General features: G+C 45.5%; 2 protein-coding genes across 5 annotated transcripts in view; one reads left to right on the forward strand and one right to left on the reverse strand.

The window, feature by feature from the left end:
- Window positions 1-11,824, reverse strand: part of cep44 (centrosomal protein 44) — a 58,668-nt gene extending 46,844 nt beyond the window's left edge. The window contains exons 1-2 of one of the 2 annotated variants that reach the window (XM_080189455.1): window positions 11,709-11,824; window positions 4,234-4,329 (exon numbers count right to left, since the gene is read on the reverse strand). In XM_080189455.1, the coding sequence (XP_080045581.1) occupies window positions 4,234-4,322 (89 nt within the window). In that variant the 5' untranslated portion in view covers window positions 4,323-4,329; window positions 11,709-11,824. Of the gene's footprint in view, window positions 1-4,233; window positions 4,330-7,208; window positions 7,305-11,708 lie in introns of those variants that run through there. The other variant, XM_080189456.1, reaches the window with a different exon arrangement.
- fbxo8 (F-box protein 8) overlaps window positions 11,610-15,311 on the forward strand; it is a 74,932-nt gene continuing 71,230 nt past the window's right edge. The window contains exon 1 of one of the 3 annotated variants that reach the window (XM_080189458.1): window positions 11,610-11,885. The gene's annotated coding sequence lies outside the window, so the exon portion shown is untranslated. Of the gene's footprint in view, window positions 11,886-12,091; window positions 12,163-12,205; window positions 12,442-15,311 lie in introns of those variants that run through there. The other 2 variants (XM_080189463.1, XM_080189462.1) reach the window with 2 other exon arrangements.

Genomic DNA, 15,311 nt, shown 5'->3' on the forward strand with positions numbered 1-15,311 from the left:
CAGACCTTGGTAAACAGGGAACCGGCATGGATGTGGGCACAAGTCACACTATTTGCCTCACGCCCAACTTTATCCCGTTTTCATGCCCAAAAATGGGCACAACTTGATGATAAAATCGGGCCCTGTGCATATCCACAGATTGCAGCGCTTCTTGAAGATAGCTCACTACATTAAAATGTTCGCCTAACCAGCAGCACTCACATCTCATGAATTTCTTTTTTTAAAGATGGACATGTAACTGAAGTTCTTCAGCACCAAAATCATTCTTGTAAATCTTTTCCTCTTCACCATCTCTTCCTCTTGGAGCTCTAGGTTCAGCTACATTATACTACTTTCTTCGATTTGCAGTAGCTGTCAAAATCTTTAATGCCTGCAGTCTGGTTACTCTATGTTAAATAACTCACCTCTTGTCTTCCCAAAGTTTGTCCACCATCAATAAGGCACAAGTTGGGAGGGTGAGACAGAGTATATTGCTTGATTGGCACCATTTCTGCCACCTTAGACATTCACTCTCTCTACCATCACCAGACAGTGCCTTCAGTATATACCGCATATAAGATAAACTGCAGCAATTAGCCAGGAATCTTTCGGCATCACCTTCAAATTAGTGACCTCAACAATTAGAAAGACACGGAAGACATGGAAATATCACCACCAGCAAGTTCTCTCCCAACCCACACCCTATCCTGAGAGTACAATGGGTGAACCTGCACCGGATAGACTGTACAGTTCAAGGTGACTCATCACCATCTTATCAAAGGCAATTAGGAGTGGACAACAAATGAGGTGTTGACCATGATACTCACATGCCATAAGAAACTAATAAAAAGTATGGGTGTTTTTTTCCCAAGCCTGCCTGCCATAAGTATCATCACTGGTAGGACGGAAAATTTGATGGACCAGAAAAAGATGAGTTGACTTCAGACAGGAACTTCTGGTCCCAGCTCAGGCAGAACCAGAAAATCCCGCCCTCTGCCTCCTTTCAACTTCTGAGTTTGTAAATAATGGTTTCTGAGCTAAACACACCAAATGAGTGACTATACATCATTTTGAACAATCAGAAGTTGAACAGTTCTCAGAAAGAATTTTGCTTGTGTGGAACTTTAACCAGCAGAATCACAATTGATATTTTGTCCCTTTTCCATATTTATGATTTTATCATCGTTGAGGAGTGTTTATTGGTAAAGGTAATCTACTTGAGCAGCTGGAGTCAGCATCAAGCATTTTCCGGGCTAAGAACCGTCTGTTTATCATACCATATAGGTGTGGCCTAATGACTGGCAATGCCTGGAGATCACTGAAAGGGTAACTTGCAATGTAATCAAGTTACAACAACTGGAGGAGTTTGAAAAATGTGATAAATACACTGAGGATAAAATTCACATCTCAAGGAGACAGACAGGAAATCAAGTTGGCCATTGCCTTGTTCCTTTCATAAAATGAATTCTAAAATGTCCCAAGAGAGCCTGAGAAATATGAACAATTATTGCTTTATGGACTTTGACAGTGTTTGATCTCAAGTTCAAATCTCTGGCTTCACATGTTAAAATACATCCAAATGTCTGGATAAATACCAGAGGACAAACTTGTTCCTTTTAACATTATTGGTGGAAGGTTTCCTGTAACCCACTACAAAGGCTAGTAAACTTGATCTCTTTCTGTTCAACAGCCTGGCAATCAAAGGAGGTTTGGTGAATCTGTATATTGGAAGGCAGTTTAAACTACAACTTATGGATGATTTCTTCCCCACAAAGTCTAAATGTTAAATAACTATGTAACTCCAGTCCCTAGCTATATTGACACTGGCAAAGCCAGCATTCTTTTTTTTGTTTTTATTCCAATTCAATTAAATCAAGTCCAATTCAGAGTCTCAACAAGTTGAGACATTCCCGATCCAAGCTGACAAGACAGGACTCTCACCTCCTGTCTTGGGTTTGGTCTACATGATCCAATCTGATTGGAGTAGGCATAGCTCCTCCTCCAAAGCTTGATCTCATTTGCATCTTAGCCAAAAGGCCAAGATGCTGCTTTTAAAAATTGCTTCAAATGAAGCTAAAATGTAACCTAATGATTTCAACCAAGCACAGCATGTCGACACTATACTTAATCTTAGCCAAAAGGCCAACATTGACACTGGCAAGACCAGAATTTACTGGTTCTCCACAGTTTTCCTGAATTCTTTGTAGTGACTTAATACAACTCAGTACTTTGCTGGGTCAAGAGTTATTATCACACATGTTGGTCACACATCAACCACACTGGGCAAAGACAGCAGTCTTCAATCCCAAAAACACATAGGAGAACGAATAGGTTTTTGCAACCATCCGACAACATCATGGTCACTGCCACTGATATCAGCTTTTTGATCCAAATTTCTCTTTGAACTAATTTCAAATTCTCAAACTAATTTGGTTAGATTGAACTGATCCAGATTGTAAAATAGCCACTCCACAACCAGCTTACCATAAGGGTTACTCTCATCAGTTTGATAATAATGGATGGATGTTACAGTTTGCAGATGGACATAGATAAGTTGCAGAGCTGGGCCGAGAGGTGGCAGATGGAGTTTAATGCGGAAAAGTGTGAGGTGATTCACTTTGGTAAGAATAACAGTAGTATAGAATATAGGCTAATGGAAGGACTCTTAATAGTGTTGACGAGCAGAGAGATCTCGGGGTACATGTGCATAGCTCCCTGAAAGTTGGCACCCACGTTGATAAGGTTGTTAAGAAGGCGTACGGTGTGTTAGCGTTTATTGGTAAAGGGATTGAATTTCGGAGCCGAGAGGTCATGTTACAGCTGTACAAAACTCTGGTACGGCCGACAGTTCTGGTCGCCGCATTATAAGAAAGATGTGGAGGCATTGGAAAGGGTGCAGAGGAGGTTACCAGGATGTTGCCTGGTATGGTGGGAAGGTCTTATGAGGAAAGGCTGAGGGACTTGAGGTTTTTTTCATTGGAGAGAAGAAGGTTACGAGGTGACCTGATTGAGGCATACAAGATGATGAAAGGATTGGATAGGGTGGACAGTGAGAGCCTTTTACCTCGGATGGTGATGGCTAACACAAGGGGACATAGCTTTAAATTAAGGGGTGGTAATTATAGGACGGATGTCAGAGGTAGGTTCTTTACTCAGAGGGTAGTAAGGTCGTGGAATGCCCTGCCTGCAGCAGTTGTGGACTCGCCAACTTTAAGGGGGTTCAAATCGTCAGTGGATAGGCATATGGATAACATTGGAATAGTTAGGTTAGAGGGTGATTAGATTGGTTCCACTGGTCGACGCAACATCGAGGGCCGAAGGGCCTGTACTGCATAGTAATGTTCTATGTTCTAAAGGACTATAATTATAGCAAAACACGAGAACTTTAATTTGAATCTAGGCCACAGCAAGTCAAGAGTTTAAGTCCCCATTCCATTTTTAAAGTTACAAAGCCAATTCTTAAAGTGGACTGGGCAAACCAAATTATTCTTTAATTGCTTCAAAACCAAATTCAAGCTCCAACTGAATCCAATTCATGGTTCCCACAAGAAAGACATACAAGATCCAAGCTGACAAGATAAGGCATTTCACCCCATCCTGGGCTTGATCCAAAGTTTGATCTAAGCCAAAAGGCCAAGAAGCCCCCACTCGAGAGGTCTTCACATAATCTAGGTTGACACATCAGTACAATACTGAGGGGATATCAGAGATGCCATCTGTTGAATACCACATTAAACCAAGGCCCCATCTGCTCTCTCAGGTAGACATAAAAAAAATCCCAAAGACTCGAGTTGAAGGTTAGTTTTCTTCTCAGTGTCCTGGCCAAAACATATCCTCAAATAAAGTATCTGGTCATTGTCTCTTTGCTGTTTGTGGGATCTTGTTACATGCAAATTTGCCAAATTTCAAGCGACTAAATTTCAAAACTGCTCAATTGCTTGCATTATGTTTTGTGACAATTCGCGGTCGTGAAAACTTTTTAATCTTCTGGCTCATTTAAATAATGATATTGAGATGCCGGCATTGGATTGGGGTAAACACAGAAAGAAGTCTCACAATATTAGGTTAAAGTCCAACAGGTTTATTTGTTAGCAAACGCCACTAGCTTTTGGAGCTCTCACTCACCTGACGAAGGAGCAGTGCTCCAAAAGCTGGTGGTGTTTGCTATCAAATAAACCTGTTGAACTTTAACCTGGCGTTGTGAGACTTCTTACATCATTTAAATAATCACACTGTTGTATGGTGGTTACTTACCAACTATAATCAATATCTTGGGGATAATTCAATGACCGAAGGCTTTGTTCTAATTTTCGAAGGGATCCCTTCAAATCACCAGTTGCCATCTGAAGTCTACAAACACAAATAAATAGTCAAAAAGTCCTTGCATCCATCTCACTTGTTGCAATTTATTAAAAGTTGTTCAAAGAGTCAGTCATTTTTGCTAACCAGCAAACTCCACAACTTTTCAGTAGTACTGAGAAGCAAGATAGAAATAGAACAGCTATAAAGAAAGGTGCATTCCCAGCTGTGCTTCAGACAAAAGCACTTCAGCAAGTTTATTACTTTGCAAAGCAATGATTATTCTGGTAGATCAACTGGCAACAAATGCAGGTCAGCCAGTAATGCCCATGTCCCACGGATGAACAAAAAAACTCATGCAAAAAGAATCCCATAAATAGCACTTGGATATTAAACAATTATCTGATTTTTGGTTACAAAGGGAATGATTTTACAGAGCTCCAGCCAGCTTATTTCCAATTGGGGGCCACATAAAATAGGACAGATGGCTAGTCCACCTCCTTTCATCCCAGCCCCAACCCTCCATAATGTAGTGGGCAGTTAAAACATCAGCCAACGATGGAAAAGCTGAAACATTTATAACTACCTTCAGACAAAAGTGCCAAGCAGACAATCCGCTTTCCCAGATTTACAGATGCCAGTTCTCAGCCATTTCAACTGATTGCACAAGAAACAGCTGAAACTATGCACAGACTACGGGGCCTGAAAATATTCTGGCAATAGAACTAAAGACTTGTGCTCCCGAACTAACTGAGCCCCCAGCCAAATATGTTCCAGTACAACTACAGCCCAGGTGTCGACCTGAAAGTGTGGAATATTGCCGAGGTTTATCACATCCATAAAAAGGACAAATCCAATCCAACCACTTACTGGCCGATCAGCCTAATCTTGATCATCAGCAAATGGTGGAAAGTGTCATCAACAGTGCCATCAAGCAGCACTTACTCAGCAGTAAGCTGCCTAGTGATGCTCAGATTGGATTCTGCCAGGGCCACTTGGCGCCTGACCTTATTATAGTCTTGGTCCAAACATGGGCAAAGGAACTGACCCCAAAAGGGAATGTGAGAGAGATTGCCCTTGATATCACGACAGTATTTGACCAAGAGTGGCATTAAGGAGTCTTGGCAACATTAAAGTCAATGGGGATCAAGAAGAAATCTTCCTCTTCCGGTTGGAGTCATACTTAGCTCAAAGGGAAGGTAGTTGTGGTTATTGGAGTCAATCATCTCAGTACGAGGACATCATTGCAGGAGTTCCTCAGGATAGTGTCCTAGGCCCAACCATCTTCAGCTGCTTCACCAATGACCTTCCTTCCATCATAAGATCTGACATTAGCTGATGGGGAGGACCGGCTTGGGTCACTGTCTGTGCAGTCTGCACGCTCTCCCCGTGTCTGCGTGGGTTTCCTCCGGATGCTCTGGTTTCCTCTCAGTCTGAAAGATGTGTTGGATGTGCTAAATTCTCCCTCAGTGTATCCAAAGAGGCGCTGGACTGTGGTGACTAGGGCATTTTGACAGTAACTTCGTTGCAATGTTAATGTAAGCCTACTTGTGACACTAATAAATAAACTTAAAACTTAAATTTAGATTGTGCCATGTCCAGCACCATTTGCAGTTCCTCAGAAACCAAATTGATCAGTGTCCATTTGCACAAGACTTGGACATATTTCAGGCTTGAGCTGACAAATGGCAAGTAATATTTGCGCCACACAAGTGCCAGGCAATGACCATCCCAAACAAGAGAAAATTCAAATATCTCTCTATGACATTCAATGGCATTACCATTCCACTAATAACATCCTGGGTGGTTACCATTAACCAGATTCTGAACTGGACCAGCCAGATAAGTACTGTGCCAACAAGAGCTGGTCAGCGGCTGGGAATTATGAGGTGAATAACTCCCCAAAGCCTATCCACCACCTACAAGGGGAATTGGGTAGGAGCTAGGCGGGGCTCAGGATTCCAGCTCTGGGAGAGGGGGTTGAAGCGGTCATGGCTCTGGCCCTGGGGGCATAGTAGGGGGTGGGTCAGAGCTTCAGTCCTGGGATCGACGGGGGAATTCAAGGTTCCGGCCCCAGACGTTGCAGTGGTGATGGGCGTGGAGGTCAGGTCTGACTCCCGGGGTTAGGGCTCTGGTCTCAGGGTGTGGTTAGGGGTCAGGGCCTCTGGGGGTCAAGGGGAGTTGTCAGAGCTCCAGATGTGGGTGGTCACGGTGTTGGTCAGGCTCCGGCCCCAGTGTTTAAGGTGGGGGTCATGGCTCAGACCCCAGGGTTCGGGGGGGGTCAGAGCTCTGGCCAGGGTACAAGGTGGGGGTCAGGGCTCCGGGGTTCGAGATTTGGGGGGCGGGGGGGGTCAGGGGTCTGGCCCCGGGGTCATGGTGGAGGTCAGGGCTTCGGCCCTGGGATTCATGGTGGGGGGCAGGGCTCTGGCCCCAGAGTTCGAGATGGGGGGGCAGGTCTCTGGCTCCAGGGTTCAAGGTAGGGTCATGGCCCCGGGGTTTGAGATGGGGGTCAGGGCTCCGGCCCCAGGGTTTGAGGTGGGGGGGTGGGGTGGGGCGGGGCTAGGCTCCGGCCCCAATGTTTGAGATGGGGTGCTGGGCTCTGGGGTTCGAGGTGGGGGTCAGGACTCCAGCCCCGGGGTTCAACGGGGGGGCGGGGGGCGGGGGGGGCGGTCAGGGCTCCGGGATTCAAGGTGGGGGTCAGGGCTCCGACCCCAGGGTTTGAGGTGAGGATCAGGGCTTCGGCCGGGGGGGGGGGGGGGGGGCGGCGGGCAGGTCCAGATGTTGTGAACCCAGGGGTTATGGGAAATGTGCAGAGAGGATGATGGGAAATGTGACCAATGTGGAGACAGAGTCTCTCTCTCTCCTCTGTTCCCCCCCTCCCCTCCCCTCCCCTAGCCACCAGCGTGTCAGCTGACAAAACTCCTCCTCACCTGTTGCCCGGCTCCGCTCCACCGGCTTCTGGATTCTTTTAACGGACTGGGGGGTGGGGGACGGTGCTGGGTAGCACGGTCGGGTCCTCACTCCTCGCGCCGCCGGGTTTGAATTTGATTGACAGCTCCTCGCACTCCGTGAGGGTTTGCAGCGGGCTCCTCGCGCGGCCCAGTTTGAATTTGATTGACGGCTCCTCCAACGGCCGCTTCCCTCGCTCTCTTGGCGCCGGGCGGACGGGCAGATGCGACCGATCGCCATTCCGCGCCGCACTTTCCCAAACAAGAGGAAGTTTCACTCTCTCTTTCTCTCCACTTTATGTGCAGCCGACCGCTCTTCTGGTTTCAGTTCTTGAATACAGCCACCCTCCCAACACAATTATTCTATCCCATGTTCTTTCAATTGATCGAATGTGCCGCTTCCATTATGGAAATAGGGATGCTGCAACGTGTCTGTGCATTTATATAGCGCCCGCCACCTGGTTAAAATATCAATTTCCGAAGGGAAGTTATGAAACTAAATAAAACAAATCAAGACATATTAGGTCAAATTCTTGACACCACAAATGCATGGAAGTGTTTAGCATGTACAGGAAACAACATGCCATTTTTTCGAATGGCTTCGGCGATGATTGTGCTCTAAATCAACCTTCTCCAAGCATCATTTTTTTCAAGTTTATTTATTAGTGTCACAAGTAGTCTTACATTAACACTGCAATGAAGTTACTGTGAAAATCCTCTAGTCGCCACACTCCGGAGCCTGTTTGGGCACACTGAGACAAAATTTAGCGTAACCAATGCACCTAACCAGCATGCCTTTCCGACTGGGAGGAAACTGGAGCACCTGGAGGAACTGACGCAGACATGGGGAGAATGTTCAAACTCCACACAGATAGCGACCCAAGCTGGGAATCAAACATGGGTCCCTGGCGTTGTGGAGCAGCAGTGGGCTGTCCCAATCCCATATCCTTCCAGTAGTTTCTTCTGCATACTCTTTAATCTATCTATACTCTCTCATGTCAAGTATTCTTCCATGGCAGTAAATTTCACATTCTTACTACTCAATGTCTAAATAAGTTTCTCCTCGAATCCCCATTAGACTTATTAGTGACTATATCACTATTTAATTTCCTTAGTTTTGGGCTCATTACAATTGGAAACATTTTCTCACATCATCATTCACCCTTCATAATTTTAAAGACCTCTATGAGGTTAATCCACAACCTTCTTTAAGAGAAAAGAACCACAGCTTATTTGATCTTTCCAGATTGTGACATTTGATTTATTATTGTCGTGTATTGGGACACAGTGACAAGTATTGTTTCATAGAGAAGGAAATGAGAGTGTGCAGAAAGTCATAACTAGGATGTAGAGAAAGATTAACTTAATGCAAGATAAGTCCATTCAAAAGTCTGACAGCACTAGGAAGAAACTGTTCTTGAATCGGTTGGTACATGACCTCAGATTTTTGTATCTTTTTCCTGACGAAAGAAGGTGGAAGAAAGAATGTCCGGGGTGTGTGGGGTCCTTAATTATGCTGGCTGCTTTGCTGAGGCAGTGGGAAGCGTAGACAAAGTCAATGGATGGGAGGCTGGTTTTCATGATGGATTGGGCTACAATTCATGACCTTTTGAAGTTGCTTGCAGTCTTGGGCAGAGCAGGAGCCATACCAAGCTGTGGTACAACCAGAAAGAATGCTTTCTATGGCGCATCTGTAAAAGTTGATGAGAATCGTAGCTAATATGCCAAATTTCCTTAGTCTTCTGAGAAAGTATCCTGACAACAGATGGAGCTAACTGGTCTATAATTTCTTGGTTTCTCTCTCTCACCGTTCTTAAATAGCGGGATGACGTGTGCAATTTTAAAGGGTAGAGAGAAGGAATTGTTTCTGAAATAGATCAAGAGAATTTTGAACAGCAAACTCTGTCTAGTCAAATGAGAAAGGAGGCATTGCTGCATATGGCCCTGGTGAGCGAGGTCACTTGGAAAAAGTATCAGGAGGGGAATATTTGGCGAACATGATCATACGTTTAGGTCAGCAATGGAAAAGAACAAGGAGAAGTCCAAAGTGGAAAAGAAATTGAAGGAGGATCAATTTCAACGGGAGATGGGGTGTTTATGAGAGATCTGGCCCTGGCGCCAAAGCTATAATGGAACAGTGGGCAGTCTTGAAAGAGATGGTTTGGGTAAAATTGAGGAATACTCCCATTAGGGGGAAAGTTAGGACGAAGAAAGCTCGAGTACCCTGGATGAAGAATGAGATAAAGAGTAAGATGAAGCAAAAAAAGTGCCTATGACCAATTTCAGGATGATAAAGTAGTGAGAACTAGGTTGAATATAGAAATGATGCAAATAAATATTTTTAACTTGGAGATAATGGTGTTTCCACACTACCCTTGTCTTTCCAGATAAGAGACCGTAGGTTTGGATGTGCTTTTGGAGAGGCCTTGGACAGTTTCTGATTACATGGAGAACCTGATTCCAATATCATCAAAATGATTTGCATTTATAGAAGGACCTTTTATGTGCCCAATCTGTACCAAGTACCTTTGCACAAAACACAACAGTCCATCTGCACAAACCACAAACCCACCAACAGGAGTGGTGTGATTTCTTTAATATCAGCAGTTTTGATTGAGTGATAAATATCGTCTTGATACAGGCGAGATCACAGCTTCAAATCTGCGGAGAGGGATCTTTGACATACCACTCCCCTGCCCCCCCAACACCCACTAAAAGCTTAAATGGGGTGGGCAGACAATTTGTCTTAACATCTTGTCTGAAAGACCTCAGGGCACAGCCCATCAGTATGGTACTAATGGCGTCAGCCTGGATTAATGAGACAAGAAAGCCGCTGGAATAAAAATAGAAGATGCGGGATAAATAATTCACAGAATCCCTATAGTACAGAATGAGGCAAATCGGCCTGCAAGGACAACAATCCCACCTATCCCAATAACCCCATGTATTAACACTGCTCGTTCCCCCTGCCACTAGGGGGCAATTTAGCATGGCCAATCCATCTAATGCACACATCTTTGAAGTGTGGAAGGAAACTGGAGCATCAGGAGGAAACCCACACAGACACGGGAAGAATGTGCAAACTTCAGAGGCCGGAATTGAACCTGGATCCAGAGCACTATGAGGCTGCAGTGCTAACCATTGTGCTACCTATAACTGGTGAAGGGTCATATCGACACAAAACTCAACTGTGTTTCTCTCTCTCTAGCCCATAGAACCATAAAAAAGTTACAACCATTACAGCAAGGAACACACCATTCAGCCCATTTTGTGCCTGAGGATACCCAGATGCCCTTTCTAATCTCTGAGTTTATGTAGTATTATGTTTTTCGGATTTTCAGCACCTGCAGCCTTTTACTATTTAAAAAAAATCCTGGGGTGGAATTTGAATGTGGAGATGCTGGCATTGGACTGGGGTAAACATAGTAAGAAATCTTACAACACAAATTTAAATACTCTTGCAACTCAGCCAACATGTCCTGAGGCATGGTACACTGGGGAAACCATGCAGACACTACGACAGCGGATAAACGAACACTGCTCGACAATCACAGGCAAGACTATTCTCTTCCTGTTGGGGAACACTTAACAGTCACAGGCATTCAGCCTCTGATCTTCGGGTAATCGTTCTCCAAGGCAGCCTTGACAACACAGAGTCGCTGAGCAGAGACTGATAGCCAAGTTCTGCACACATGAGGATGGCCTCAACCGGGATCTTGGGTTCATATTACATTATCTGTAACCCCCATGGCTTGCCTGGACTTGCAAAAATCTCACTAGCTGTCCTGACTGGAGACAATACACATCTCTTTAACCTGTGCTTAATGTTCCGCCAACTCATTGTCTGTACCTTTGAGACGTGATTACCTGTGAAGACTCAGATTCCAATCATTATTTTGTAAATTGAGTTTGTCTTTATATGCCCTGTTTGTGAACAGAACTCCCGCTTGCCTGATGAAGGGGTAGTGCTCTGAACGCTAGTGGCTCGTGCTACCGAATAAACCTACTGAACTTTTAACCCTGGTGTTGTGAGACTTCTTACTGCGTTCAAATTCCACAGTAAGAAGTCTCACAACACCAGATCAAAGTCAAACAGGTTTATTTGGTAGCACAAGCCACTAACTTTCAGAGCGTGGCTGCCTCTCCATCCGGTGAATGGGATTTAAACCCACAGCCTCCCAGTCAGTTGCCAGCTCCCTGCGATCACGTGATACTCCACTGCGCATGCAGTGAAGGTGAAGGGTCCGATTGGCTTTGACATCGCCGCCGCCAACAAACGTCCTGCGCAATCGCGTCACGGTCTCGACGTCGCTTTCAGCGTGATTCCGTCACGCCAACTGACGTCGTGCCACCGCTTTCACGCAGGCGCCTTGAAGTGGGGGGGAAAGTTAATGAGACGCAGGAGGGGGTTTAAAGTGAAAGTACCGCGGCGGCCCTTTTTTAAAAAAAATCCGATTTATTTTCGTTCCTCCTTTCACCTACCGCCCCTCGGATGGCTCCGAATGAAGACCTTTGCTGGCTGACTTCTTATTTTACCGACCAATTATAATCTCATCCCTTCCCCGCTCCCCTTTTAGTTTTTTGTTGTCCCTTCCTCCTCCGGTTGTTGTTGTTTTTCTGGAGCCGTCGTGGAAATCCGAGGAACCGCGGCTCCAACAGGTAGGCGGGGTCTGCGCGAGCGCTTTGCTTGGTCTACCTAACTTTGCTGGTGGGGGCGTGGTGGAAGGAGGGGCACGCGCCTGGCGTCAGCTGGCCAATCGGCAGCCGCGGTTGGCGACGCTGAAAGGTGGGCCATTGTGTATTGGCAGCAGGTTAGGTTGCGGTGGGCAATGTTGGGACTGGAGGCGGGGGAGGGGAGAGTGTTGGTTCCAAATAGCATCTGTGCGCGTACAAGGAGTGTGTATAGTGTGTATTTTAAAAATACACACTCCTACAGGTATTCCATTTGCAATGCTTTCAGAAGGAATTGCAAACTATCTTCCTACGGCTTGCAGTGTTTTCAAGAGCAATTGCAAACTATCTTCCTGGGGCTTGCAGTGTTTTCTGGAGTAATTGTAAAACTTGCTGAAGGATTGGGAGTGATAAATGCAAGTTTACTGCGGATGCTGGAATGTGATACCAAAAGAGAAAACGCTGGAAAATCTCAGCAGGTCTGGCAGCATCTGTAAGGAGAGAAAAGAGTTGACGTTTTGAGTTCAGATGACCCTTTCTCAAAGTAAAGCAAATTAGGAATGATTTATTGATTTGATTTTATTATCACATGTATTGGGATACAGTGAAAAGTATTTCTTGCATACTATACAGATAAAACGTACCATTCATGTAGGAGAAGGGAAGGAGAGGTGCAGGATTTAGTGTTGCAGTTACAGAGCGGGTGTAGACAATGATCAGCCTAATAGATGAAAGATCCATTCAAAAGAAAGAAGCTGTTCTTGAGTTGGTTGGTGCTTGTTCTCAGATTATTGTATCTTTTTCATGACGGAAGAATGTGGAAGAGAGTATAAAAGCAGAAAATACTGAAAAATCTCAGGTCTGACAGCACCTGTGGAGAAAAAATAGAACCAACATTTCAAGGGTCTAGATGACCCTTTGTCAGAGCCTGTTTTTGTTGCGGAAGGGAGTATGTTTGGGATACGTGGGGTCCTTGATTATGCTCATTGCTTTTCCGAGGTGGTGGGAAATGTAGACAGAGTTGATGGATGTGAGGCTGGTTTGCACTCTTTGTAGTTTCTTGCGGTCCTGTCGGAGCAGGAGCCATACCAAGCTCTGATACATCCAGCAAAGGTGTGGTTCATCTGCAAAAATTGGTGAGAGTTGTAACAGAATGCTGGATTTCTTTAGCCTGAAGTGCATTTGTTATAGAAATGCAAGTTATAAATCAGAATCAATATGGAGAAGCAGGCCGTAGATCTAGAATCAGAAAAAAGGGAAGAATTCCTCCCCGCCCCCCCCCCCCCCCCCCCGACCACCTATACACTTTTCTACGTTCCATTAGTATGGTTGCTTTATTCTTCAATTTCAAAACGAGTGCAAATCCAAAATATGAATTGTGTTTTTTCCTCAGTGATCGCATAACTGTTCTGTGCTTCCAGATTATCTGTTTTTGCAGTGTCTTTCTAGATATGGTTACAGTTGTTGACAGTGTGGCATTATAGTAATTTATGAATGTGAGCGATCAGAAGTGGTTTCAGTAGCCCCAGTTATGGGTTCTGTTCAGGACCCAAAATGGCATCTAAATCTGCCAGTTGCTCCAATTACCATTATGCTGAGGATGTTTAAGTAGATGGAAAGCAGGAAGATCATAATATCAATCAGTGTGCAATGTAGATTTGAAATCAGCAGTTTTTGGAGCTCAAAGGTACAGCCAACGCCTCTCATTACCCTCACATGGCTGAGCATGATGGGCAGTTTAAAGCATTAGTGGGATGAAAAATTGAAGCAGGCTACTAATGCAGCATATTGTGGCTGAAAAAAGGATCAACCTTTTGGTACATCAAGTGCCATTTGGGTCAATATTCTAACTGCTGATATGGTTCTACCAGTTTTTGATGCTTTCTCTAGTCCTGTAAAATGGCAGAAGCCGACAGGGAGTGGCATAGGATTGTTTTGTTTTGTGTAAGAATTTCTGCATGACTCTTTCTCCCAGATATGGCTGCAGTGATAGTGACCTTCCTCTTCTAATACAAGAAGAATAGGACAATGAGCAGATAGATGAGTTCTTTCTTGATTTTCAGAAGGCGTTTGACAAGGTGCCTCACAAGAGGTTATTGCAGAAGGTAAGGGGGCATGGAATTGGGGGTAGGGTGTTAGCGTGGATAGAGGATTGGTTGTCAAATAGGAGGCAGAGAGTCGGGGTTGATGGGTGCTATTCGGATTGGCGGTTGGTGACTAGTGGAGTGCCCCAGGGGCCGGTGCTGGGGTCTCAGCTATTTACCATTTATATAGATGATCTGGAGGAGGGAACCGAGTGTATGGTGTCGAAATTTGCTGATGACACCAAGATTGGTGGAACGGCAAATTGCACGGAGGGTGTGGAGAGTCTGCAGAAGGATCTAGATAGGCTGGGCGAATGGGCCAGGAAATGGCAAATGGAATTTAATATTGGCAAGTGCGAGGTGGTCCACTTTGGTAGGAATAATGGTAGGAAGGACTATTACTTACAGGGCGAAAAACTGCAGCAGGCGACGGTGCACAGGGACCTCGGGGTCCTTGTGCATGAGTCACAAAAACCCAGCCTGCAGGTGCAGCAGGTGGTCAGGAAGGCGAATGGGATGCTGGCCTTCATAGTGAGGGGGATTGAATATAAAAGTAGGGAGGTCTTGCTGCGGCTGTATAGGGCACTGGTGAGGCCGCAGCTGGAGTACTGTGTGCAGTTTTGGTCGCCATACTTACGCAAGGATATTTTGGCCCTGGAGGGTGTGCAGAGGAGGTTTACTAGGCTGATACCGGAGTTGAGGGGGTTGAGCTATGAGAAGAGGCTGAATAAACTAGGCTTGTACTCGTTAGAGTTTAGAAGAATGAGGGGAGATCTCATTGAGACGTATAAGATGATGAATGGGATGGATAGGATAGAGGTGGAGAGACTCTTCCCGCTCAGAAAGGACAGTAGGACTAGGGGGCACAGCCTCAGGATAAAGGGGGGGCGGTTTAGAACGGAGTTGAGGAGGAACTTCTTCACTCAAAGGGTGGTGAATCTCTAGAATTCTCTACCCGTTGAAGTGGTGGAGGCTGCCTCGCTAAATATTTTTAAGACGTGGGTTGATGGGTTTTTGATAAGCGAGGGGATTAAGGGTTATGGGGAGAGGGCGGGAATGTGGAACTGAGCCACGACAGATCAGCCATGATCTTATTGAATGGCGGGGCAGGCTCGAAGGGCTAGATGGCCTACTCCTGCTCCTATTTCTTCTGTTCTTATGACAGGCAGATCAAGGAAAGCTAGATGTGGGAGGAGGAGGGTGGTGGGGAGAGGAGGAGGGTGGTGGGGAGAGGAGAAGGACTTTCGACAGGTGGCCACGTCTCGTCAGGGTGTTCACGGAACGAGAATACATCCCCACTTCAAGAAGAATGGCCTTGCTGAAATCTGCC

Source organism: Carcharhinus amblyrhynchos, chromosome 5 (genome assembly GCF_965287045.1).
Source record: "Carcharhinus amblyrhynchos chromosome 5, sCarAmb.v2.hapA, whole genome shotgun sequence".
Taxonomy (NCBI): Eukaryota; Metazoa; Chordata; class Chondrichthyes; order Carcharhiniformes; family Carcharhinidae; genus Carcharhinus; species Carcharhinus amblyrhynchos.